Consider the following 27,615-nt stretch of genomic DNA (forward strand, 5'->3'; position numbering starts at 1 on the left):
AATTTCAGCAAAAGGCGATTTGAACTTTCCGTGGTGGTCTGTGTGTTCCTTTAAGCGAGGCCAGCGGGCAAAAGATGGACTGCGGAGACCTGAGACAGCAAAGAGAGGGAGCAAGCGGTAGAAAGACAGGAGGCGAAATGAAGAGAGGCTGAGATAAAAGATGGCATAGGTAGGAAGAGAGCGATGGAGAGAGAGCAGATGCTCTGAAAAGAACAATGGAGGAAGAGAGAGACATAAATGATGGTCGGTAAAAAAGAGAGAGGGAGCAAAATGAAGAGAGAGGGGCAGATGAAAGATGACAGGCGTGGGAGGCAGTGGACGAGTGAGAGAGATAGACTTAGAAAGGCAGCAATAGAGAGAGAGAGGAGAGATAAAAAGATATTAGGTGGAGGAAAGAGCAGCCGAGTAGAGAAAGAGTGAGGGAGGGGTGTGAAAAGGAGGGAGAGAGAGAGATGACAGGATGAAGAAGAAAAGGAGGAGGAGGAGAAGAGGTGAGCGTCCTTGCACTGTCAGGGGCGATCGATGGCACATCATTTACATTACACTGACTTAACTGCAGAGAGAGAGAGAGAGAGAGAGAGAGAGGAGGGGAGAGGAGAGAGAGATGGAGAGGGGAAGGAAGAGATTGATAGAGAGAGAGGGAGGAAGGAAAGGACAGGTAAAAAGGAAGAGGAGGAGGAGGGATGGATGTAGGGTGAGGAATGAACAGTCAGAGGAAAATTAACTACAGTTGGGGAAAGATGGAGGGATGGTGGGAAGAAGGCAAAGAAAGAGATCTGATGAAGGTTTCTCTTTCCCTTTTGACCGCGAGGCTCAAGCAGTGCTAAGGCCTTTACACAACGAGCACATCGCGAGAGAGCAACATGAAATTCTGAATTTATCAGATCCAAACATGCAGTGTAAGTTATATATGTATATAAACCTATTATATTATATTATATATTATAACTATTTTGTGGAAAAGCTTTCCTCAAAAAATTTAACTGGTCCTAGTGTTTCGAAGCAAGAACAGGAAGAAGGCAGCAGGGAGGATTTCATGGTTTGACTTAGGAGTTGACGCTGCATCCCGACATATTTCAGGATGTCAGTGGGGCAGTTTGAGCTGTTGGGACCAAATCTGAGGAGACAGATTTTAAATAACTAAAATAAAACTGGAAGCTAGACTCTTGAAAAGACATAAGATAAACACTTTCCTTATATTGGAAAACAAACTAAAAAAAAAAGTTAATTTGGTAATTTGGTAAATGTGTTCTCACAGTCTGCCTGATGAGGGTGTGATGGATGTTTTTATTGTGCCCTCGGATGTTTACAAACCCTTCATCCTTGTACTGATTTTCCAAAACCTTTCCTGAATCTAAATGAAATAAAAAGTAATAAAGACTAAAACCAAAACTAATAAACACTAACTAAACTTAAACACTTTAAATGAAAGCAAACCCCTTTGGACACTAGCAAAAAGTCAAAACAGACCACAGTACGTCAGGCTGAAGGACATCACGTCTGACACTGTGGTCAGCAGCACAGGAGCACCACAGGGAACTGTGCTGTCCCCTCTTCTCTTCACCCTGTACACCTCTGACTTCTGCTACAACTCTGAATTATGCCATATTCAGAAGTTTGCAGATGACACGGCCATCATGGGGTGTATCTGGGATGATCAGGAAGAGGAGTACAGAAGTCTGGTGAGGAACTTTGTCGCATGGAGTCACACAAACCACCTGCAACTCAACACCTCAAAGACTAAGGAACTGGTTGTGGACTTCGGGAGGTCTAGAGCAGGTCCACTGCCGGTTCAGATAGAGGGGGAGGAGGTGGAGGTGGTCAACAAGTACAAGTACCTCGGGCTGTGGGTGGACAATAAACTGGACTGGTCATGCAACACAGAGCACCTGTATAAAAAAGCCCAAAGCCGACTGTACTTCCTCAGGAGGCTGAGGTCTTTTAACATCTGCAGGAAGCTCCTGAGGATGTTTTACCAGTCGGTGGTTGCTGGAGTACTTTTCTATGCTGTGGTGTGCTGGGGGAGCAGCACAGCAAAGAAGGACTCATCCAGGCTGGAGAAACTGATCAGGAGGGCTAGCTCTGTGGTCGGCATGAAGCTGGACACTCTGGTGACAGTGGCAGAGAAAAGGACATTAAAGAAACTGATGGACATTATGGACAATGCCAGACATCCTCTGCACACGGCCATTAACAACCAGAAGAGTCTGTTCAGTGACAGGTTGCTTCTCCCCAAGACAAGAACTAACAGACTTAAAAACTCCTTTGTCCCACACGCCATCAGACTGTTTAACTCCTCTCTGGAGGGGAGAGGGAGGGGAAACAGGAGGACAAAGGAGGGGGGAACAACTAAGCTGTAGTGCCTCTTCACCTCACTGTACAATACCTTTTGTGCAATACTTTTGTAAATAGTCAACAGTGCAATAGACTCAATACTTGAAATGTGCAATTCACTTGTATTTTTATTTTTTATTCCTATTTATTCTATTTATCCCCTTTGTATATTTTATTTATATTTGTTTCTGTATTTATATATGTGTGTGTGTGTGTGTGTGTGTGTGTGTGTGTGTGTGTGTGTGTGTGTATATTTATATATATATAACAATTCTGTAACTGTAACTTCGGTCGTTGCTGTGCTTTTTTTGGAAATCGAATTTCCCAGAGGAACCCACCCGAGGGATTAATAAAGTTCTATCTTATCTTATCTTAAAACACAGTAAAAGAAAAACTGATAAGCAAATACAAAACTACCACATCTGACCCAAAGCTGTGTGCCTGACATAAAATAGTATTATTTTAATATTTCAGCATCAGTGAGCTACAGCACACTTGTTTTTAAATGCAGTGATCTGATTGGTCAGATCTGATTATTTGCATGTGAAAAATGTGATTTCTTCTTTATTTCCATAAACAGAAGATAAACAGCACTGTATCCTTTTTGGTGGGGTCCTTGACATTAGGCAGTATACATCTGCTGGTGATGATCAGCATCTTTAAACTGGCAGGTATTTGCCACCACTTCCTCACCCAATATGGGACAGTTGCCCAGTTTAACATTATAATGTGAGCAGAAGTCCCAGTATAAATGAACTGGAACCAGCCAAGAACATATGCTCCTTAACATGATAGCAACTTTCTCTTTTCACATATTAACGTCTTACTGTTACTGTGAGTTTCATAAATATGGGATAAATTAGGGATTAGCTAACCAGATACTCTGCTGCTAAATGTTTATCTAAAATCCTTTTAAGTCTCATTTGCGAGATTGTGTGGTGCTCTGTGTGATGTTGAGCAGTACAGGAACTGTCTTCTACAACTCTCAGCACAACTCCAAACCGTGCCACCTACAGGAATACTGTGAAGATTACTGCATGGTTGGATGAATTAGTGATGGTCAGGAGGAGGAGGAAAGAGCACTGGTGGAGGATTTTTGTGAAGCGGTCTGGGAGGAATCATCTGTTGCTGAATATTAATAAGACCAGAGAGATCAGGCTCGACTTCACAAGGAAGATGGGGGCTTCCTGGCCCATGTCTGTCCTTGGACAGGATATTGATGTGCAGGTGTACAAGTACCTGGGCATGAACAAGAGGCAGAGATTTTCTGTCGCTGTGGTCAGCTGAGGAGCATCATGAGAACTGGTGACACCAGTGAACTGAATGATCTGATCAGGATACCTGGTTCTCTGATTGGCTGCAAACCTGGAAACCCCTGAAGCTGAGGTCACCGAGCATGCTGTTATCCATCATGAATAGTCCTGACTCTGCACCTCCAACAGGACAGGCAGCGGAGCATCTTTTCTAACACACTGAAGCAGCACCAATGCCACAAGGGCACTTGCAGGAAGTCTTTCTTACCACATGCTAACAACCTTTTTAACACAAGATATCTGTTTGGCAGAGAGTCATCTGCCAGATGTTATTATTACAGTATACCAGTGGAAGCAGATGGCTGCCCCTCCCTGGTTCTACGGTTTCTTCCTGTTGAAAGGGAGTTTTTCCTTACCCCTGTCACCAAGTGCTTGTTTGCTTGTAGGGGCGTTGTATGACTGTTGGCTTTCTTTCTACTGTTGTAGGGTTTTTACCTTATAGTAAAAAGCACCCTCAGGCGACTGTTGTTATGATGTGGTGCTGTGAAAAAACTGAATTGCTTCCATCTTGGATAGAAAGTATCAAAAATTAACATTGCTAATGCATATGTTAATTATAGGACATTTCTTTTTAACAGTGACTTTCAAGCTGAGTGATTTAAGGATTTGTTAGCAATTAAGGAACTCTCTCTGATTTTGTCTTTTATGATTTCTGTGTAAGAATAAAGAACATTAGGGACAAATAAAGGAAAATAACAGAGGTTGAATGAGAGGAATAGAGGGTTTTCAAGACTATTCTGCAGACTAAATCTATTGATTATTGAATTGTTAGATAATCTATATTTTCTATGAAAACCACATAAGTCAGGGTCTTTGGGGAGCTTTTATATAAAGTTGCAGGTTTGCTTGAAGTGAAGGCGGCTTCCCAGCTACAGTGTAACCATCCATCCAGCTCCTCTAATCCTCCCTGTGTTTCTCCTTCCCTTGCTCCGTCCCTCCCTCGCTCATACCATATGTGACATTCCTTCTCAATGTGGCGCATTGAAAACTTCCTGTTGTTATAGTTTGTTATGGAGCACTTCAAAGAGACGGCAAGGGAGGGAAGGCAGGGGGTGGGGGGGGCGGACACACAGAAGAGGAGAGAGAGAGAACATGGAGTCTGTTATAGTTTTACCTCTTAAATGTTAACATGTGAGAGCACTGTGTATGCCTGTATGAATTATCCCTGCCTGTGTGTGTGTGTGTGTGTGTGTGTGTGTGTGTGTGTGTGTGTGTGTGTGTGTTTGCCCACATGCCGAGGAAGTAAGGTAATGGCGCTTAAAGCCATCACACACTCGCACACACTCACGCAGACATGCAGACACACGTTAGCCCATCGACCTGTATAACTTGTCTCGTCAGCGATTGTGTGTCGCTCAGTGTATGACTGTGTGTGTGTGTGTGTGTGTGCCATGTTTAATATTTAATAGGTGCTGGTTAAAAATGCAGGAGTGTTTTTGTCTCTTGTCCCGTTGCACACCTGTTCCACTGGAGAGAGAGAGAGCGAGAGGGGGAGATGGGTGGTGGTAGATGTAGAAAATAGAGATGGATGCAAGAATGGCAAAATGGCTGCATAGATGACTGATATGTAGATGGATTGATAGAAAAAAGAGGATACTAAGAATGGGTACGGAGGATGTGCAGATAGATATTTATAGACAGATGATAGAGAATGTGTGTTTGTGTGGATAGATGCATATACAGATAAAGGATGAATGGATGGAGAGGTAGAGGACAATGATTCCTAGAAGGATGGACTCTGATATAGATACAAAAATACGAATTGATTGGTACAGCAAAGAAAAATAGACGGTGTAGGTAGAAAAGTGGATGATTGGATAGATCCTTTGATTGTTTGATTGAGTGAATAAACAAATAAATTGTGTATAGGCGACTGGAGAGGCCACTGCTTTTTGGGTTTTGTTTTTTCAAAGTGGCCAATAATTAACATGTAAATTCCAATTGCTTTTTGAGAATTGCAGTTCATACACAGACATTAGCAGAGATATGCCTAGTGAATGACCACCGAATATAGACTTGTTGCATTGGAAGTCTTGCGGAACAAAGCGCCATTGTCGAAGCCTTTGGCTCAGAATTTTCTCTGACGTCTCTTTGTCCTAAAAAAGATTAAGTCTTAGACTGAAAACTTTGTCCGTGGTGGTCTTCAATGAAGTTTCCTTTCAGTCTGGGACTTGATACGTGTCTGGGAAAGCAGCTGTTGAACTTACAGGTCATGCAACCTGATAATTCAGTAACACAGTATCCTCTCCTTTTTGTCCATTTGGAAGAGTTTGTAAATGAACTTGTGAATAGGCGGTATCAACAATTATTGGTTGTCTAATTGCTAAATGTTAGCATACTTGCCAAACCTATAGAGCATATGGTGGCATAGATGGAGATACAGTTGATTAAAATATGAATAGATGGATATGAGATTTGATACATGTATATACCGATCAGTCACAACATTGAAGTAAATATTTGTTTTAGATTTTAGTTTTGAAGCCATGGTATTCTGCCTACTACTGTATAGATTCATCTCAGCAGGTTTGTCCCCTTCAGGAATGGTCATAGGACCTCTGGGGGTGTCCTGTGATGCCACTTGATGGTTGAAAAAGGGTCCTTTTTGGTCCTGTAGGGCGATTACCTCCCAGGATTCGGTTTGTTCAGGGGCATGCTGTGGATTCTTGATATCATTGGGATTTGGAAAACCTTGATTCTGGGTGAACAAACTTGGGCTCTTCGTCTTCAGAGAAGGAAGATGCAGTAGTTGGGGAGCACCATTGCCATAGAGAGTGTGCTTGGTTTGCAGCAATCTTCAGGTTTATTAGTACTTGTCAGAGTATATCCACATGAATCCCAGAGCCGAGTGCAAAGACTGCATTATAAAAAGATGGTAAGCGCTACTTGACCAATCAGTGGCTTTAATGTTAGGTTGCAGATAAAGGATGGATGGAAAAGCTGGATGGATTGTACATGTGATAGATAGACTGCTAAATGGACAAATGAATAGAAAAATAAGATGGGCAGAAGGATAGATTAAGATTTGAGCAGATGTGAGAAAATAAGTATAGGATAAAAGACAGGAAGTGGTAAGATAAATAGTAAGTAAGCAGAAATGGATAAATAGGGGTGAAAAAGAAGCGAGGGATGAGAAGAAGGAGAGAGGTGTCATCAGTTAATCAATACAGGATCCCTGTTTCCCTCCACTCTGTGTTTTAGGGTGATTTTTTTTCCTCCTTTATTATTTTCGCTCTACTTCCCTTATCAGTCAATACTTATTATTGCTTACCTTACTCCAGTGCTCTCTCGCTCTCATTCTCTCCCTGTCTTTCTTTCTCTTTTTTCCCCACCTCTTCCTCTGGCTCTTTTTTCTCCATGTCGAAAACGAAAGACAGAAAAAGAGAGAAGGAAACACACACACAATGAAGTCATTCATCTGTCCAATCAAAGAGGCGGAAGCCCAGAAGAAAGTAAACATCCATCTCTCTCTCTTTCTCCCTCTCTCTTGTGAGTCCGTGAGCGTCCATGATTATGATGCCTTTCCTTGTGAGTGAGTGTGTGTCTGTGTGTGTGTGTGTGTGTGCGTGGACAGACATGTATCCCATTTCTCTGGTGTCTCTTTAAAAAGAATGGATTGTTGTTCTGCTACAAACAAAGAGTAAAGACACACAGAGAGGGACAGAGAGGATGTAAGTCAGTGACACGATTTATGATGGTTGAGAGGTGCAGGGAGACAGAAAACGGAGAGGGAGCAAGAGGAAAATAAGGAGGAAAAAGATGGATGGAAAGAAGGAAATGTATAAGTGTCCACCAACCGGCGGTTCTGAGACAAAGAAAATAAACGATTAGCAGAGGTTGTGACATAATTTGACCTGAAGTTGTGAACGAGAGAAAGTACGTGTGGGGACGAAGTCTAAGACACTGCTGAGTAGAATGAAGTGTGAGATGCAGAATAACCAAAAATGTAATGTCCCTGTATGAGGACACAGGGTCTCAGGAGGCTATGCAACTGTAGCCCTGCAATGTATGCTAGCAGGCAGCTATCAGTTAAATGGGGACAAGGCTTCAGTGTGCAGAAACACAAAAAAGTGCCACAATCGAGAAACCAAACACATTTTCAGTAAGACTTGGAAATAGTGACCAAGCCCAAACTTACCAGACAAAACAACCAAAAGAGTGACTTTTTTTTTCTCAGATTTTCTGTACTTAGTCTAAGGAGCTTGGAAAGAAAAGACCTGGATGACTGCGAACCTTCACAGACATCTTCCTGTACTTAGCATTGCAGCAACAAGAATCACCCCCTGCTGATCATTAGCAAACATGTAGTTTGAAAACACCTTATCACTGGCTTCACTTTTCAGACCCAGAAGTCCCCCACAGGTGTGTTAGCCAGACTGGCGACCTATCCAGGGTGTACTCTGCCTTTTGCCCTATGGCAACTGGGATGGGCTCCACCTACCCATGCGACCCTGAATAAGCAGAAGATGGGTGTTAGCGTGTCCCAACAGTCGGCCTCAACAGCTGGGGATCAGATCGCCAGGCCCTCCACCCTAGACATACGACACACTGGAGAGAAGATTACGTCTCCTGAATGGCCTGGGAACACCTCTGTGTCTTTTAAAAGAACTGGAGAAAGTTGCTGGGCTTCTTAGGGTGTTGCCCCCGTAATCCATCCCTGGATAAGCAGAAAAAATGTTAGAATTTGTAAGTGCTGTATTTGGAGCATTCCTACAACAGACAGATGAAAGAAATATCCAAACAATACCAAAAATATATAAAAATAACTGAGTAACATTTCAGGATTATAACATTTTGGACTGTGACTATAAAGCTAAAAACTGACACATAAACAACAATAAGGCAAAGAATGCATCTGTAATCCTAAAAAAATATACTTGTGAAATATTTAGTTAATGTAAAAAAAAAAAAAGGAGTAAAAATGTTGAATAGATTTTTTCAAGGGATTCAACATTTGAAAGAAAATCTTGACAAAAAAGAAAACTCTAATAACAGATAAAGTAAAAGATAATGAATTTATCTAAAACTCACTGAGAACCCATTTTATCCTGACACCAAAAATCCAGAAGTTACAAAAACGTTTTACTTATTTGATGAGGGGAAAAAAAGGAAACAAAATCCAAGAACAAAGCCAAATTTGGAGGGCCGAGAGAGAAAACCAATAAATGAACAAGAAGAGGAAAAACCAAAAGAAAATGAGGAGGGGGAAAGATTAGCATGCTGATGGTGAGATGGGAGAAAGGAAAGAGTGAAGATGAAAGATTTTAGTTAAAGAGGGTTGACCCCTCGCTCAGCCCCACGTATTGACCGCACTAGGCTTTGATAAACTACACTGTGTGTGTGTGTGTGTGTGTGTGTGTGTGTGTGTGTGACCTCTGCACGTTCTGAGCTAAATCAATCTGTCAAACGTGTTAGCGAATCCGTGCTTATTCACCGCCATGCCTGTTTGTGCGTGTGTTATTTGAGTGTGTGTGCAGGCATCGGTGTGTGTGTGTGTGTGACCGACCCTGACCGGCCATCAGAGCCAATGACGGAGTATTGATCAAGGCTCCGTCACCATAGAAACGGCCATTTGGGAGGACAGGCGATGGGGCGCGTGTGTCAAAGTGGGAAGACTTACTTCAAGGTGGCTCATCAGATCGTTGGGGGTGTGGGCGTGAGTGTGTGAGTGCGTGTGTAAAATGTCACCTTCGTGTTTTCCATTCGTGGCGTGTTCTGGTGTTCTCGGCCAATTAAAAGGTCATCAAATAACCAAAAAACATCAGTGGCAAACATTTGGAAGCTACTGTGTGTCTTACTTTAATTAACCTCCATAAATCATTACCTGTGTAATTATGAGACAATATTATAATTACTGTAAACAAACAGGAGCAGACTGTGTCTCCTGTATAATTTTTCAGCCACATAGTTCGTTTCAGTCATGATTTACCCCAGCTCGTGTTTTATTCTGAGAGCTCACTTTAGCTCCACTAACACTCATTAGACTGACCAAAGTACTTTTTTATCTGTAGGAACACAATAGCAATCAATGAATCAGATCTAGTATAATGCCACATGCATGTGTGCAGCAGCATCATTAAACACACTGATTAATAAAGCTCTAAATCTCTCCATAGGGGAATGAAGGACTCTAGTTTGGACTTTATTCCTTTTTAACGATGCATAATGTCTGAAAGAAGTTCTAGGTTCAAGGTTGGCTTAAACAGAACGAATATCTGTAGTAACGTTTACTCAACTGTGAAGTGATGTTACAGGATTTAAACCGGAGATGTGGGTAACTTGAGATGGCTGTTTCTTCTTGATCGTAATGAAGCCCATCCAGTGTTTTCAGACAGAGACCAGTGATGAGTTACTGCTGTAGTGTTTGGGCACTGTGACAACACAGAATATCTCCATAGCCAAGAACATACATGTACCATACCATGCTATGGTTTAAAAGATGAATGTAGCTTCTAGTTCTGAAAAATTAAGCCAACCCTCAAGCACCTTGAGCCTGTATTATTTCTTATGGCCAGCAGGGGGTGAATCCGGGTCTTCTGATTATATAAAAGTCTATGGCAGGGGTGCCCAATCCTGGTCCTCGAGAGCTACTGTCCTGTAGCTTTTAGATGCGTCCTTGTTCTGACACACCTGAATCAAATGAATGGCTTGTTATCAGGCCTTTGCCAAACTTGATGGCATACTGAAGAGGTAATCAAACCATTTGATTCAGTTGTGTTGCAGTAGAGATGCATCTAAAAGCTGCAGGACAGTAGCTCTCGAAGACTGAGATTGGGCACCCCTGGTCTATGGGAATGTGACCACATGGCTTCCTCTCTCTGTCGCCGCTTTAAAGGCCTTTATGTTCACTTTATGGGCTCAATTGTGAGTCCACTTTGTACATTATGGTCATTTTAACAGGCAAAGAAGAGTCTAGGGTTTGGTCATTGTCTAACTATTTATCAATCACAAGTCAATTTCTCAATCAGATCCGCCACTCGCTCATCGCATCAGGCATCAAAACACGGAAAGAAAAGCTTAACTTCAGGATTCTGAACTGGACTTAACTAACTAGTGGCTGACATCACGGTGGCTACATCCATCGGTTTTTCTAACCACGAGGAAGTCGGACATTCTGTAATCCTTTATACAAAAAGTCTAGTTAAATTTTTGAGACTGTTATTGATTATGAGTCTTAAAGTATAACATTTGGACAACAGGGGGTAACTTTATCTTTCACTTTTCTTTTGTCTTCCACTCCTTTCACAGTGGAAGTGATTCGTTTTATTTATACTTCTACTGACCCTTTCAATCTTCTTTCTATTAGTAAAAACTGAATAATAGGAACAGTTAGGTAATAGGATCATTGACGAGCTTAACATTTGTAGCTTATGTTTCTAAAGTTGTCTCATGCATAGACCTGTTGGGGCCAAAGTTCTAATATCCTCCATGCATGCATTCTTCTTTTGCTTATCTAATCCAGAGTCACGGGGTGGGGAGGCTGAAGCCTGTCCAAGAGGCAGGATAAAGGGTTAGGGTTTGGCCAGTCTGTCGCAGGGCTAACAGGGAGAGACAACCATTCACACCTATGGGCAATTTACAATCTACTAACCCCACTAACTACATGTCTTTAGAGCGCTGGAGCTGGAGTATCCACAAAGAACCCACACAGACACAAGGACAACATGCAGAGAGAGACCCGTCCATTTGAAATAACCACAAATATATCTCAGTTGGGCTTTGATGAAGCCATTTCCACTTGTTCCATCTGAGACATTACACTATAGATTCGCTGTGGTCATCATCCTGTCGAGGGGTCCTTTAACATTTCAACTTCATCTTTCAGACAGATGGACTTGCTCTATCCTCAAGCACTCTGTGTTATGATCCTCAGCCCTCAAATCAGCAAAGCCCAAGGCATAGCATTTCACCACCAAAAGCTCAACAATTATTCTCAACAAAAGCTGTCTTTGGTCTGTGCCAAGCATATCTGCTTCTGCTATGGCCAAATAACTCTTCTGACTCACCTCTCCAGAGCACATTTTGCAATAGTTACACCTGCAGACCAGGCAGGATGAACGGCGCCGATTCTACTGGATCATTCGTCACACATTAATTAGAGTTGGGCATTGTTTGGAATTCTATGATAAAGATGTCCGCAATTATAGGAAAACTTTGACTCAAGGTCTAGCTGGGACTTGCAGCATTCCCCATGGAGCAGTTGGCAACATTTATCTGCATCGCACATGAAAATTACAGGAGACTACAAGGACAGTCTTCCTGTATTTGGGATGAAAAATTCCACAAAAAGAAGGCTGGTTGTGTTGATCCACATCCACACACATGCACACGCCAAAAGGGTCTGATTGGAACCAGGCTAAGAGAGGCCTAAACCTTGGTTGAAATGGAAATGAGAGATAAATGTGGACAGGTACAGAGGTTAAGGGTGAAAGGTCACCGGCATAACTATCCCACATCTTCAGTGCAGAAACAGGAACCTGTGGACAAGAAGTGGTCTTGTTGCTGTTTGCAGTTGAGGTTAAGGGTTAACAGATGAATGTAGGTCAATGGACTGGCTCTGAAGTTTCTGTGTGTGTGTGTGTGTGTGTGTGTGTGTGTGTGTGTGTGTGTGTGTGTGTGTGTGCATATATGTAGCATGTATGAGCATATGTGGTTCCATTTTTTTCCAGCTCATGTCTATGTGATGTGTATGTGTGTGTGACCTGCTCTTTGTTCCTGTGTTCGGTGCAGTAAGGAGAGTGGACCGTTGACGAGGATTAATGCCCAACATATGGCAACCCTACGGGACACACACACACACACACACACACACACACACACACACACACTGCAGTCATTACTCTGAACAAAGAACTGTAAGGCTAATGAGAAGGCGATATCATGTGTCCTCTATACACTCACACACACACACACACTGCATGAATTCATGTGGATGCGCACAAACACACTCTAATGTTGCTTACACATGGATGGATGCAGATGAGCACACACACACACACACACCTGGTACTGTAACATGTATCCATTGTGTGTATGTGGGAGTTGAAAGGTAGCAGAGGGTTGTTGATGGAAAGGTTTTAAGGTTTGAATGCAAACACCTGCGCGCGTGTGTGTGTATCTGTAAAAGAGAGAGAACAGGGAGTTTATTGCAAAGATGAGTGTGTGTGTGTGATTGAAGGAGGACGAGGTGAAGCAGAGTTCAGAGGAAAAGTGAAGGTTCATGTTTTCATTTCTTCATGCTCCTCTGCCTCTCTCTCTCTTTTTTTCGGTTTTTGTATGTGTGTTTGTGTGTGTGTGTGTTTGTGTGTGCACGTCTTTTTTCTCACATACAGATCACACCCAAAAACATTTGCAGACGTTTTCTCTCTTTTAGCACACTTTCTCTTTTCTCTCTTGCTCCGCACCTCCCAGTGGGATTTGACCGATATTCAGTACTCTGCTGTTGTAGTAGCTGACCCGTCTGTAAGCCCACACCCTTGTTAGGTGCTTTTCAGACTTGCACCCACTTTCCATTTATCTGATGGCTTCATGTTTGAATAACAGCCCTGATGACTTTTATGTAAAAGTCATGATGACAGTCGTACTAATTGGAGAAGGTGTGTTACCTGTAAAACTGTATCTCCAAAATGAGGTTAATTCTGTATTCATATCTGGACACTATGAATGATATCTACGCTAGGGCCTAAAGACCATTTACTAGGGAAAAACAAAGCTGTTTCTCAGTATATCACTAGAAACACAACTTAATGCACTGAGGGCCACAATTAAACATACAAAATTATGATTTCATAAGTTGGAAAAGCATGTGCATATGTTTCACTTTTCTATATCAACAGCTGGTATGAATAAAAACAGTAATATTTGTTTTTTCTTTTATTGATGTACAATTAAAAACCAAATACATTGCTGTCATGTGTAGATCTTATCCTTTTAAGGCATTATTCTTAGTGTTTTCAAGGTCTTTGCAAATGACATTAACATAACAGAGCAGTGCTGCTTTTGTTGGGACAGTGTTGGTATAAAGACTATAAAATCCAACTAAAAGGATTATTTAAGAACACTTTTACAATCACAAAACAGTGCGTTAGTTATCTGTGTATTGCCCCCAGGTGGAGATACAAGACTAGTGTCCCATCTAAAAATGATGACAGAAACTTATAAGCTGGATGCATAAATTTCAGATTTTGTTTAAAAAAAAAGTTTTATTAGAAGTTTGACCCTCCAGGTTTTTTAGCGTAAGTACTGGAGTCACTTTTCAAATGACTTTGTTAAACTGTGGTTGCACGACAGCTACAACACAAGTGGCTCAGTATTTCTTGGTTTAACTGTCAGCAAGCAGATGAGCTCCATTCTACTTATTTATTTAATTAATTTTTGACGGGGTAGATTGTGTACCACACATTTGCCATATTTAGCACTGAAGTCGTTTCCCTTTGTTTCAAAGTCAAGTAATAAAAAGCTAGTTAGCTATACAAGCTAACGTTAGTGCCTTCTGTTAGCACAGGGAAAGTCACACTTTTGTACTTTCATTACAGAAATCTTAGGTTTGGAAAATAAAGTAGAGTGTACCTGCTTCTATTTTTTCTAATCTCATGCAGTGGCACTATGTCGAAGTCTTGAACAGGTTTTATTTTTTGGCCTCTCGCTCTCTCTCTCTCTCTAGGTGTAAATGACTTTGGATGGCCATCTGTTACTTAGCTACCCTGCAGAGAGTTGGCCTGCATGCGCACCTCCTCTGTGTGTGTGTGTGCGTGTGTTTGTGTGTGTGTGGCTTCCTTTATGTTTAGCCGCATGTGTTCAGTTACAGTATTCTTGTTTGAGTGTGTTTATTTATGCCTACGTGCACATGCATAATACAGTAGGTTGTGTGTGTGTGTGTGTGACAGAAATAGGGGGGTTGAGAGAGATGCTGGAGTGTGTTGAGTGTTTATTCAGGTTCACTTGCTCATGTAGAACATGTATCCCAGCTTATGTATGTAAAAAGAATGCTGTTTTACATGAGTGTTAGCATATTTGTTCCTCCTCTGTCTCTCCGTGAAGACTGTAAACTCCTTAAAGTCCATCGGCAGCAATAACAATCTGCATATCTAAACAACATTTAAGTTTTCTGCTGAGTTTCCTTCCAGGAGCTTCTTCACAGGAAAAAGTCTGTCAGCCATACTCAGGATTTCAGAAACACTTGGTGGACATGAGACTTTGTACTTCATAGTCTTTCAGTTGCTCAAAGGGCAGGATGAAATATGTCGGTGAGGCAGCTTTTACTTTTTTGCTCGGAGTCCTTGGAAACTTGTCTGCCCGACACAGCTGACAGTGTTGATATCTTTATATGGAAAACAAAGACCTCAGATGTGAAACTGATATACATGAACCTAAGTGCTTTGAATGATACCGTATTGTATCATGTTTGATGCAGATGGTCTGAGAGGCGTGCACAGATTATAATGGCTTCATTTTTCTGCACTCAACCCTGGAAAATCTTAGAAACTAATCTCCTTTTCTCTCTCTCCCCCTCCAGCTCTCGCCCAGGCCGTCCTCCCAAGCGTTGTTCTGGTGCAGGGATCCAGGAAAGCCCCAGGCTGCTTCACCCAGGCCTCCCCGGCCTGCTGTCCCCCAGCCTGCTGTCCCACACTGGTAAGAGAAAGAGACCGAGACATGAATGATTTTCTCGTTTTTAATGCATCTTATTACCTTATTGGGATTTATTTTGAGTCCTTTTTTTGTTGTTCCAGCAGCTTCTGAGGACTCTGTGATAGTGCCCTCTACTGGTCAAAGTAATTATGACAGAAAACAGAGAGGAAGTTGTGTAGGGAGGAGGTAGGGGTGGATGGATGGGTCAACAACTGCTGTTTGATGCAAATTACTTTCAATAAATACTCATCTAACCCAACCAAACACAGGTGGAAAAATCTGGGATCGCATACAAGCATAAACTGTGTTGATTTTTAGATTATTTCCAGACTGAAGAATTTCAGATTCAGTGACTTGTAGGGACTGAAATCGTCTCTTTGATGCTTAATTTAAACATACAATGCTTTTCATGCTAACATGTCCCGCGACCTGATGTTGTAAGTCTTGTATATGGTTTAGGACCAAAATACATCAGTGACCTCCTGATCCAGTATGAACCTTCCAGATCCCTCAGGTCATCTGGATCCGGTCTTTTATCAGTTCCCAGAGTCAGAACCAGACACGGAGAAGCTGCATTCAGCTTTTATGCTCCTTATATCTGGAACAAACTCCCAGAAAGCCTCAGATCAGCTGAAACACTCAGTTTATTTAAATCCAGGTTGAAGACTCACTTATTCTCAGCTGCATTTGAATAAAGCACCAAATCCACACTTTTAAGCTTAAATTTCAAAACTTACACTAACTACTGATCTTATCTATTTCTGATTTTATCTGTTTTGATTTTATATACTGTTTTGTTTGTTTGTTTGTTAAGTGGGCTTAGAGCTCTGGGTAGCTCCCCAGCTGGGTCTAGACTGGGTCTAGAGAGTATTTTAAATTCAGGGAATTTAAAATAGAAAGTAGCTCGTCCACAGAAGGACTGGTAGCTCCCCTTACGATAAGGGTTCAGATCGCGCGAACAGGTGTGAAATGTGTGTGTTTAGTTAGTTTGTTTGTTTGCTTGTTTTAATCAATTTTAAATCATGCTTTTTATTTGTTTTTGTTTCTAATGTCTCTGTAAAGCACTTTGAATCACCTTGTTGTTGAATTGTGTTATACAAATAAATTTGCCTTGCCTTGCCTTGACTTGCCTTTCCATGAAAATGGAGAGCACAGGTAATGAGGCGGGTTTTGCAGATGACAGGTCACATACAATGCAACGTAAGGAGGATATTTTCTTCCTTTCATACAAGATGCAGTGATGAGTGACGACTTCATCACCTCTACCACCTGTGGTAAAGCACAGCGATACACTGGATTGCTTCCATACCAGCGGTGTAAGAGCAAACAGGAAGATAACTGAAAGATTGTGGGGAAATCTGTGGGAAAAGTTGTTTTTGTGCCTAAAACTGCAAAGATCTCTAAAGTGATCAATGGTTAGTAGGAAATGAATGTTCCTGTTAGCTTGGGCTGTGTAATTAGCTGGTGAGGGCTGTAGATTTTACGAATGCTGTGGGCATTTTTGCACTGAACTGGAAGAGAAAATTCAACTTTTAACCAATTTAAGCTCCTTTACAGCACTTAAAGTATTGGCTGAACACAGATTTTTGTTCACATATTTTTTCAGTCATTAGTCAAGGACATGCACTCAATGACCAGATGGACTTGAGTATGAGCAATAAAGGATTTTCTGGTGCATTTTCAGGAAGAACTAATGAAAAGCTCGGTGACCATTAGTTTCCATGAATTTCTAATTGGGTTTATGAGTATACCTAAAATTTGATTAAGAAATGACTTGTGTTCCCTTTTGTGTCATTAAGTTTGCACATGTTTATGAATACGTGGTCACAGGAACTTCAGTCGTGTTTTTTAATGTGAAATATTATTTATGCATAGTCTTTACTTTGTTAATACTGCACAACAGTTGTCATATCAAAGTTCGTGTTTCCCCCTCGACCGCTCTAAATTTCGCTGCTGGTCGGTCCTGAACGGCTCGCGCTGGTCGGCTCACTCTGTTACTGCGTTTCCGTGTCTGTTTAATGGACCTAATGTGTTTCCCGCTCTGTGTTTGACACGTGTTTCAGTTTGCGAATTGGTGACAGCTGGTAGAGGAGCCAACTGCTGGCCTTTAATGGAAAAAAGTATCACATTGTTATGCTTATAACCTCCAGAGAAAATGACCAGTAATCCTCATAAAGCTGCGCACTGACACATTTCACTAATTTTGAGCTTTCACATTAACATCTACCATGAATCCCGAGCGGGCTGTATTTTAAGGAAACACTCATATGTTTTTTAAATTTTTTTGATCAAATGTGTAAACATCTCTGTAGTGCCTGTAGTGCTGTTTAAGCATCTAGATTGTGTGGATGCAAGTTGCCGAGTTGTAGAGATACGGACGTTGCTCTGAGTACTCACAATATGTTGCTCAGAGCACCATAAAATATATTTGTACGCTCAATAGGAATGTCTCCTTCCAGAAATCATGAGGTGTTTTTATGCGTACCCTGTTGTGAGCAGTTTCATGTAGAAACAGTTTTCTCCGTACCTTTTGCATCTGCCAACCAAAGAAGCGTGCAGATGGGTCACTCCGTTATCAGATCAACCAAAAACGAAGGAGGTCCCCACTCGACCTCCTCAGAATCAGCTATTACAAGCATATTTAATGAAGCCATGTAAAATATAAAACAAGAAAAAAACACAGTGTGTCAGAGTATAGTAAATAATGTGGATCCATAAAAGAGAGCATCTGGGCAGGGCTGCAGCCCACCTTTTGGTGATCTGTGATGTGAAGTAACCAACACGCATCGGTACTCCGAATGTTGGAGCTCTTTTCCTCTATCCTCATCCTTTCTTTCTGAGCAATCGAGATGGCAAAGAAAACAAAATGAAAGGCTCCCTCTTTTTTCCCCCTCCTGTAGCCACAGAAAGTGGAAATGGAGGGAACGCAAAGGATAGAGGAGGGGGAGAAATGGAGAGAAGAAAGGAGGGATGTCGCCAGAGGAGGTAATGAAACCTAAAAATGACTGCCAAAGTACTGAGGAAAACATGGTTGGAGGGACCAAAGAGTGGGAAAAAAAGACGGAACCGAGGAAGAGGCAAGGAGTGTGACAAAAATGGCGCGATGGAAGATGGATAAACGAGTGGATGACACAACGAAAGAAAAAAACGGGTAAAGCGAAGGAGACGAGGAGGAGGAAAAAGACCTGCAGAGAAAGAGAAAGGGAGAGTGAACGAGTGCAGATTGCATGGTGGTGTGATGAATGACACGTCTCTGGGGTCCCACTCCTCCATCTGTCCATCCTCCCCCCTCCTTCCCTTGCTGTGTCCCTCTTTTCTTCCCTTTCCCTTCTTCCTCAACTCGTCTCCCTCCCTCCTTCCTGCTCTGTCATCCAGGTTTTCATGCTCTTCATTTTTTAAGTCTCTTCTTTTCCTCCTGCCTGCATCTTCCTTACTTTATTACTTCCTACTTCTTTCACTCCCTTCTCTTCCCCCCCATGTCTGCCACCTTTCTCACTTTATTCTTTGCTTCCTTTATTTTGTCACTTTATCCTCTTCAATCTCCACTTCTTGTCTCTCCTACTCCTCTCCTTTACTTATTCTGCTATTCTACTTCCTGCTTTCCTTCTTTCCCCTCCTCCTTCTTTCTTCCTTCCTCCCTCCCCTTTTATTTCCTTCTCTATCTCCTCTCTATTTTCTTCCCTCCTCTTTTGTCTACTCATTTTTGTAATTGCTTTCCTGTGCCTCCTCTTTCTTCCTTTTTGTTTCTCCCCCTCCTCATGCTTTAATTTCCTTATATCCTTTACTTTCTTCTGCTTAATTTGTTCTTGTAACCTTTCTATCTTCCTTGCCTTATTTTCCATCTTCTTCCATCCTGCTTCCTTCATCTTACTGTCCCCTACTTGCCCTCCATTTTCCTAACCTTTGTTTTCTTCTTTTCCTTCCTTAAACTTGCTCCTAACTCCTAACACACTTCCTATCCTCCCTTCTCATTTCCCTTCATTCCTTCACTCTTCCCTCCTTTTTCCTATAAGTTTTCCTCCATTTTCTTCCTTTCTCTTCTTGTTTTTTGTATCCTGCTTGATTGTCTCTTGCCTTGCTTCCCTGCTCTGTTCACATTTTTATTCCTAAACTCATTCCATTCATCTTGACTCTTCTTGTAAACTTTTCTATCCTTCACTCTTCCTTCTTTTTCTTAGTTCCACCATCCATACCTTGTCTTCCCCCCTTTCCTTTGTCTTCATATTCCATGATTTTCTTTCCATGTGCCACTCATTTGCTGCAGTTGTCTTCTTTCTTTCTCCATCATTCCTTTTTGCTTTCCTGCTCCCTACCCCATCCCTTCGTCATGCCCTCAGCGTCATTCTCCTCACCTTCTTTTTCCCGTCTTTGTATTCCTCCTTCATCCCCTCACAAGCTCTTAATTTTTCCTCACTTTCCTTTTTTCGTGTGCTGTTTTTGTATCCTCCTTGCTTCTTTCGTTCTCTCCTTCCCCCTGTTCCCTCTCCCCCAATTATGTCCTTTTTTTAAAAGAAATCCAAGCATCTTTCTTTCCCTCCTGCTCCCTCTATCAGCTTTCTTCTCTCTCCTTTGTCCTTTCTGCTTTTTTGGGGTCACTACCCTTCCTTCTCTTCTTCTGCTTTCTTTCCCTTCATTTCCTTTTTTCTTTAATTTGTCCTTTCCTCTTTTATTTCCAGCCTTTCTTTCCTTTCCCTTTCTTTCCTCCTTCCTTTCATTTTCCAGATCTTCCTCCTCCACCTCTTTTTCCTTCCTGTTGTTTCTTCTGTCATTTCTTCAACCCTGAATCCCCCCACGCTTTCCCTTTCTCTTCCTCTGCTCTTGCCTCCTTGACTGTCTCCTTCCATCTTTCCCCTCTCACCTCATCGTGGTCCCACACTAAACTTTCCTTCTCTCCTTCCTACCCTCATTTCAATCATCTCCTCTTTCCTTTCCTTCCACATTGTGAACCTCCTCACTTCTCTTCCTCTGATCTTCATTTTGCTTCCTCTTCATTCTCCACATATTTGCGTTTCATTCTTGCCGCTCTCGTTCCTTCAGATCTTTCCCCTCCATCACCTCGCCAGTTTTTCTCCTCCATCCTTCCCTCCATCCCCCTTGACAGTGACTGTTGGCCTCCTTCTCTCCTCCCTCTCCCTCTACAGGATAAATAAAACATGGTTTTGTTTAGTGACATATGGACACAGCTCACTGTGGCATACTAATGACACACACACACACCTGATATATGTGTGTGTGTGTGTGTGTTTGTTAAACATTAGTGGAACCCAGAGACAACATTTGCTCACTTATGATCGCTCATTAGCTCACACACACACACATACACACACACACACACACACTCACGCACATGCATGCACAACATATATAAAACACACACACACACACTTGGCAGTTGTCAGATGTCGCATTCTGTCTCAGTCACACACACATGCAGAGTCCGTCGTCTTAGTGGCCCTGCGTCCATGGAGACACCACGTTGCTGGGGGAGACGGGCTGTTGTTTACGACCTCGCGGGCGCCACAGCAATGGGGGGCATCGGCCAATCGCAGATGGACATTTATCACACGGTTAGGAAACGCAGAGAGAGGAGGAGGAGGAGAGAGTTTGGAGGAAATGGTGAGAGAAAGGCAGAGGACATGAGGGCGGAAAATGAAGAAGAAGAAGAAGAAGAAGAAGACGGGACAATGAGGAGGGCAGAGAAGAAGGGAGATGTTGGAAGAAATCATGGATGAGGGAGGAGGTGGAAAATGTGGATGGAGTACTTTAAAGAAAAAAGTAAAGAAACCAGCCGACGAAGACGAGAGAAAAAAAAGAGTGAAGAAGGAAAAAAGGTTCAAAACTGAGAAACAGAGAGGAAGGAGACAAAAACAGGAGGATGGAACGTAAAGATGAGAGAGAAGAAGGGAGGGCAGGAGGCGTCAACAACAGCGAGAGAGTGATATCAGTTTAATTGGCCTCATCTTCCTTAACAAAGACGCTGCGATGATAAGCGTGGGAGTGTGTTTGTGTGTGTGTGTGGTAACCTATGCAGGGTGCTGCGGCACTCATTTGACTTGTTAATTCACTTCAAAAACAGCTCAATGGTTCGCCTTGTCTTCAAACACACACACACACACACACACACACACTTACAGGGATGCACAAGTGTGCCATTTTTTTTCTTTTTTAAACACACACCTATAACGGACTTTGTATCCATGCACAATTGGTGCGTAAACACCTTTCTTTAGCACAGTCTTGTGCAAATACATCCAATTTGAAGTGATGAACACATCTGGCTGTATGAAAACACACACACGCACGCACGCACGCACGCGTGCACACACACACACGCACACTCTGTGTAGGTTACAGATGAAGTGCTTTCAATCTTGTCCTAAAAAGAATACACTTGTCTGAGGACTCTTATGTGCACCTGCAGAGAGAGAGGGAGAGAGATGAAGGAGGTGGAGTGGGAGAGTGAGAGGGAGGGAGTCTGAGGAGGACTGAGGTGACATTAAGTTTTTTCTTTTTAATCCTTCCCCTCCTGCTGCATCACTTTTTAATCACTCTTTCTTCATAAAAGCCAGTGACGTTGGCCAGCGCCTCTGACAAAGGAGCCTATTATGCCCTGTCTTATTTTCAGGCAGATATACAGTTACAGTGGTGATGCTGATATTAGCCATATCCAAAAGTTTGCAGTAATAAGGTCAGTGTGTGGCGTACACTCAGTTTCAGGCTTTCATGGAGGGAAAATATCCTTAATATGGGCATCTCAGGCACAGTGAGAACAGAAGCCCCACCCACATCTGCTGTTTGCATGGATCAGCCAATCAGAAGAAAGTTTGCTTACTGAAAGGATGGCTTATTTCAGATCAAGGTTAAACTGAGGAGCCACGCATACACCCAACATAAGATAAATGAGGATTATTTTTGAAGTGTGACTTTTGAACTTTAATCTGTAACTACAGACATGACTATGAAAATGAGATCATAACTACTGACTTTTAACAGGAAAGTGAACCCACAAACGTCAGGCAGTAAAAAATACAAATCAATCACACCAACACACAGACATCAACTTGAACAGTTAACAGAACATTAATAGTTAATGGAAACTATAATAGCCATCACTAATAGGCGATGTATCTTCTTAAACATTCGTTTTTTGGGTATAAGGTGGACTTACATTTACCTGTAAAGAGCCTCTCATCATTGCTAATGACTTTTAAACTTTCAGCTTTGCTTTGGTTTTGGCATGTAATCAAGTACTAAAAGCTCTAACTGGTGGCTTTATTAAGCATTAAATCGCTTAAATTGTTCATCTAATTAGACAGTAAAGTCCCAACAAATATTTATGAGGCCGACAGAACCCATAATCATTGATTTTTACTTCTGACCTTTAACCACTAAACTGAGAACTACCATTGAGCAGTTGACCGAATAGGCAATAACTTTTGACTGAATATGATGGTAAATCTTAGTAGGCAACAGAACCCCAAACTCTAATAGTCTAAACTAAATAATAAGTATATATCATAGTGAATAGAGCCCTAATACTGGATTTCATTATATTACCCAAAGTTTACATCAAACATTGTCTTCAACGGGCTTTCAAATCTTGTTTCTATTTGACTCAAGTCCCTAACCTACAAACCCAGTTGTTATAGCAGTTCATAAAGAAACCTAATGGAAAAGTTTGTATTGATTCGGGAGAACAAATGCAATCCCCAAGCCTTCTAGTTTGAACTGTTCAAAGTCAAAGACTTTGCAAAAACAATCACTCTCCAGCTAGTGTCTATTTCCATTTGAAATAGCACAAAATGGCGGCTGCAAAATGGCTGCAAATGGGCATCGTGAACATTCAGTAAGAGCTAAAGATGGGCGACCTAAGTGCCAGAGTACTGAGCTGAAATCTATTTGACTCAGCACAAGAGCAATCGACTGCATTTGTAAATTGGCACTCTCGAGTGCTCGCCGGAAGAAAGCGAAGGGGAAAAACAAAAAAAAAGCCAGAACAGTGTGTTTCTAAATTCAGAACACAAAGAGCAATTTCTCTGTTTTCCTGTTTGTTTTATTCAAAGTGTCACTCCATCTCTGAGAGCACGTTCAGAGCACTTCGTCAGAGATGTAGGTGCAGTGGATTAAATATTTACAACCGCAGCCAAATGGGGTGGGTTTCACGCGAGCTCGGGAGGGGGGTTCAGGACTGTTGAATATCACCCAACGGCCTCCACCAACAAACTCAAAGCTATTAAAGACTATCCAGACCCACTGTGGAGGACACTGTCAGATCTCATTTAGGATATCGCCTGCCATGTGGTGGATGCTTTTATCAAGAAAGGCCTTTCAGTAGCTAAAGAAGGTACATGTTTGTGATGCTAAGGAATTAGTCCAACTATTGTATTATGTAGGACATGGACTTAAAGTTTTGTGTTTAGAAGTAGGTTTTGGGTGTAGCATGTGAAATGTAGCATGACGTTGAAAATAAAATCAAATAAAAACCACCCACTCCTGGTTACCCAATTGATGAGTATTAAGTCTTTATTGAACTTTGTCTTGCAAAAAGTTTCAAGTCTGGATTTTTGGATTTTCTGCTTGTGCTTTTTCAATAAGTAAAGATTAAACAACTAATGACAACAAGGCCTTTTTTTATTTTTTACTTTTTTAAAATACCAAATCAGATTTTATTCAGAATTAACAATCCTCATCTTTGCATGCAACAAACCCAAATCCCAACCTGCTATTGGCACTTCAGGGTATATTTAGGAAATATTCAGCAAATATGAACGTCTGTAATTTACAATTTCACAGACCTTGCAGTTGGAGGAAAGTTATGATACCATAAATTTGATTCTTGATGCTAAATAAAAGAATACATATACACACAGATCTGTCCTAACATTAAGACTCCATGTTAAATACTGTCTAGGTTTTCCTTTTGCTGCCATGATAATAACTTGAATAATGAGGTTTTCATTTACTAATATGTGCAAATGTTCTTACCCTGTGCAAGAAAAAAGCACTTAAGCAGAATTGTTGTTGGATTTATGACGTGTGTACTGGCCTGTCTTGTTCTTACCACCATGCATATATTAGCAGGTATCATCAGACTGCTTCTTATGTCAGTTTTCTACTTGAGTAGAGTCAAGGCACATATATAACATGTCATATTTACCCATTCACACACACTCAATACAAGCATTTTTACCTAACGTGCACACTCTGAATGCATTAGGAGTAACTTGGGTTTCAGTATCTTACCCAAGGATACTTCACCATGCCAGGAATCGAACCACCAGCCTTCCGGTTAGTAGATGATCTACTGTACACAATCGCCTCAAGCTTACAGCAGCTAGTATTCCCAGGTGGTCTCCCATCCAAGTACTAACCCAACTGTGCTTTGATTCTGAGATCTGATGAGATCAGGTGTGCTCAGGGTGGTATGGCTGAAAGCCAGTGAGCGTACCAGGTGCCACAATTTGCAGCCAATCTGCATGCTCCCTGAACACTGCCAGAGAGTCCAATCTGACTGTGAAACCACACGCTCATTGGCTACTAACTTGTCAGTCCCAAGTTATTAAACTCATTTGGAAAGTGTTTACTTAGGTCAACTTTGGTTACGTTCACGTTGCAGGTCTTAATGCTCAATTCAGATTTTTTCGATCAAGTCCGATTTTTTTGTCTCCTTGTTCACACTATAAATAAAATGCAACAGCAAACGCGCTCTAGTGTGAACGCTCAAAGCGGCCCGCATGCGCAAAAGAAGACGTCACACACAATGCGCTCTGTTTAGACCCAGACCAAACAGTATTGCTGGACTGGTGGCCCTTAATATAAAGACTTGTTTCGGACTTTACGTTTCCCAATTTTGCTTTAAGTTTTAAAGTTATTTTGTTATTTACATATGGCCCAATAATTATCCTTATTGCTGTTTTAGAGGAGCAGTGCTTCAAAGGATAGTTGCAGATTTCTGTCAGAATCTGCAGATTATACAGTTCAAATAAAATGTTCACGTTTCTCCAACATTGTCTTCCCAACAGTTTCACTGACATCTACACGGGATGACCAGGAAGCGGCCGCGATGTCTTCTCGGGCGCTTCTCCGGCGCTGATAATTGGCGTCTGTCTTGTGTCAGTGACGTAAAAGACAGATTTAATGCGACTTGACCGTTCAAACAGCAGTCGCTTTCTAAAACATCGGATATGTATCAGATTCAGTACCACATACGAAAGTGACCCAGGTCGGATTTGAAAATATCGGATTTGTGCCGTTCACACTGTCATACCATGAACGGATATGGGTCACATAGGGTCAAAGAAAATCGGATTTGATGCGCTTTCGCCTGCAGTGTGAACGTAGCCTAAGAGAGCCGTTCTTCCCATTGACATATATCAGACCGGAAATCTTATTGGCACCACAGGTAACGCCCTCTGGTGGCTATTAAAAATGAATGCAAGTTCTAGAAACTTCCCGTTTGTCTTTATTTTTCAGACTCAGTAGCTATATCCATCTTCGACATTGTCTGACACTGGACATATCAGCGTGATTCATATTACCTCCCTGTGGTTTCATTGCTGTAGCCAATTGGTGTAAGTGACTCAAATAATTGGATGTTGTAACATAGGATAAACTTTATTTATTTAAAAATGAGATCTAAAAGCACAATGGTATATTTCCACATACTGAACAGTAGCCTATTAATATTACAGGCCAAACAGGCTAATAATAGCCTTTATGAATGTCATGCATGGAGTATTGCTGTAACAGATCCCGTTTTAGCAACTTTCAAACAGTAACGTTAACAGATTATTAATATTAAGTCACTTTATTTCTGGACACTAGTTTTTAAAAAGTGTAACACCATCTCAGTGCTGGTGGGAAAATCCTTGCACTTTCTTACAATCTAGTCCTGACTTTTGCCAAGTTATGCTGATGATTCTCTGTTTTCTCTATTGAGATCTGCTCTGTACTCCTTGTTTTTTCACTCCTCCTTTATCACTTCTCCTCTTCTCCTTTCCACCGTATGTCCTTCGGAAAGCATTACAATGCACAAGATGGAAAAAAGAGATGGGTAAACGATGTGCAGACAACCCACAGGGGGATGCTGAAACACACGCACTTGAAGACAAACTGGAAAATATATATATTCCCTCTCTCTGTCCTACACACACACAGACACACACGGAGGCTATATGATGCGTGTGCCTTTGAAGCAGTCTGTCAATCAATCACACACTAATTCCCAAGGTTTCGTGGTCGCCATTAGGGACGGGGGTCGATGCTCGGTAACCGTGGACACAGCGGACAGCCATTGATCTGAGATAGGAAGAGAGAGAGCTGTGTGTGTGTGTGTGTGCGTGCATGTGCGTGTTTGATAGTCATGATGGAGAACAGTATTGTGGCTCTGGCTTTGCTATTGATCGTCTTCTGGTTGCATTGAGGCGGAGCGGGCATTCTGACTCTGTATCTGAGTGTGTGTGTACATGGAGATCAAATGTGTGTACGTGTCCACCCATGTGTGTTTCCTGTATCTGTAAATGCAACTCTGTGTGTGTGTGTGTGTGTCAAGGTGTTCCTCAGAGTAATCAATGTGTAAATGCAGTCCTGACCCCACAGAGGGACTCCATTTTCTATTTTAACCCCATCCCCTTGTACCTCTCTTTGTTTTCTATTCCCAAGCGTTCATTCTCAAATTTGAAAAACTTGAATGGAACATCTTGACTTCAACTTTCAACGCAACAAAATGAAAGTGACTTATTTATGTTCTGCACTTGTGCCCACAAGTACAGGACAAAATATCTCAACAACTTTTTTTCAGATGAAAACTATTAATGAATAATAAGTCTGTCATTCAGACGACAACAAATACAGATACCATCCATCCATTTTCTTCCATTTGTCCAATTAAGGGTGAAAGTGGGTTTGATGTGGGATACACCCTGGACAGGTTGCCACTCAGGGCTAACACAGAGAGACAGACAACCATTCACACCTATGAGCAATCCAGATGGTGAATTCAAAGTGTTTAAAGTGGGTTTAACTGACTGTCACTGTTTCTGCATGGGTTCTGTCCGGGTACTGGTGCTTTCTCTACAGTCCAAAGACATACATGTTAGGTTAATTAGCCATTCTTAATTGCCACTAAGTGTCTCTTTCTTTGTTAGCCCTTTGTCCCATTGGCAACCTGATCAGGGTGTACCCTGCCTCTTGCCCTGTTGTGGCTGGGATAGGCTCCCTGCACCCCTGAATTGGATAATTAAAGGAGCTTCTTTGATATGTAAGGCAAGGCAAGGCAAGGCAAGTTTATTTGTATAGCACAATTCAACAACAAGGTGATTCAAAGTGCTTTACAGAGACA

General features: G+C 41.8%; 1 protein-coding gene across 1 annotated transcript in view; it reads left to right on the forward strand.

Annotated features, from left to right (window-relative positions):
* Positions 1–27,615, forward strand: part of LOC309703795 (dachshund homolog 2-like) — a 116,896-nt gene that overhangs the window by 49,877 nt on the left and 39,404 nt on the right. The window contains exon 2 of the mRNA XM_082528701.1: positions 15,163–15,278. Coding sequence (XP_082384827.1) covers positions 15,163–15,278 — 116 coding nt within the window. The remainder of the gene's footprint in view (positions 1–15,162; positions 15,279–27,615) is intronic.

Source organism: Aulonocara stuartgranti (assembly GCF_965226115.1).
Source record: "Aulonocara stuartgranti genome assembly, chromosome: 3".
NCBI lineage: Eukaryota > Metazoa > Chordata > Actinopteri > Cichliformes > Cichlidae > Aulonocara > Aulonocara stuartgranti.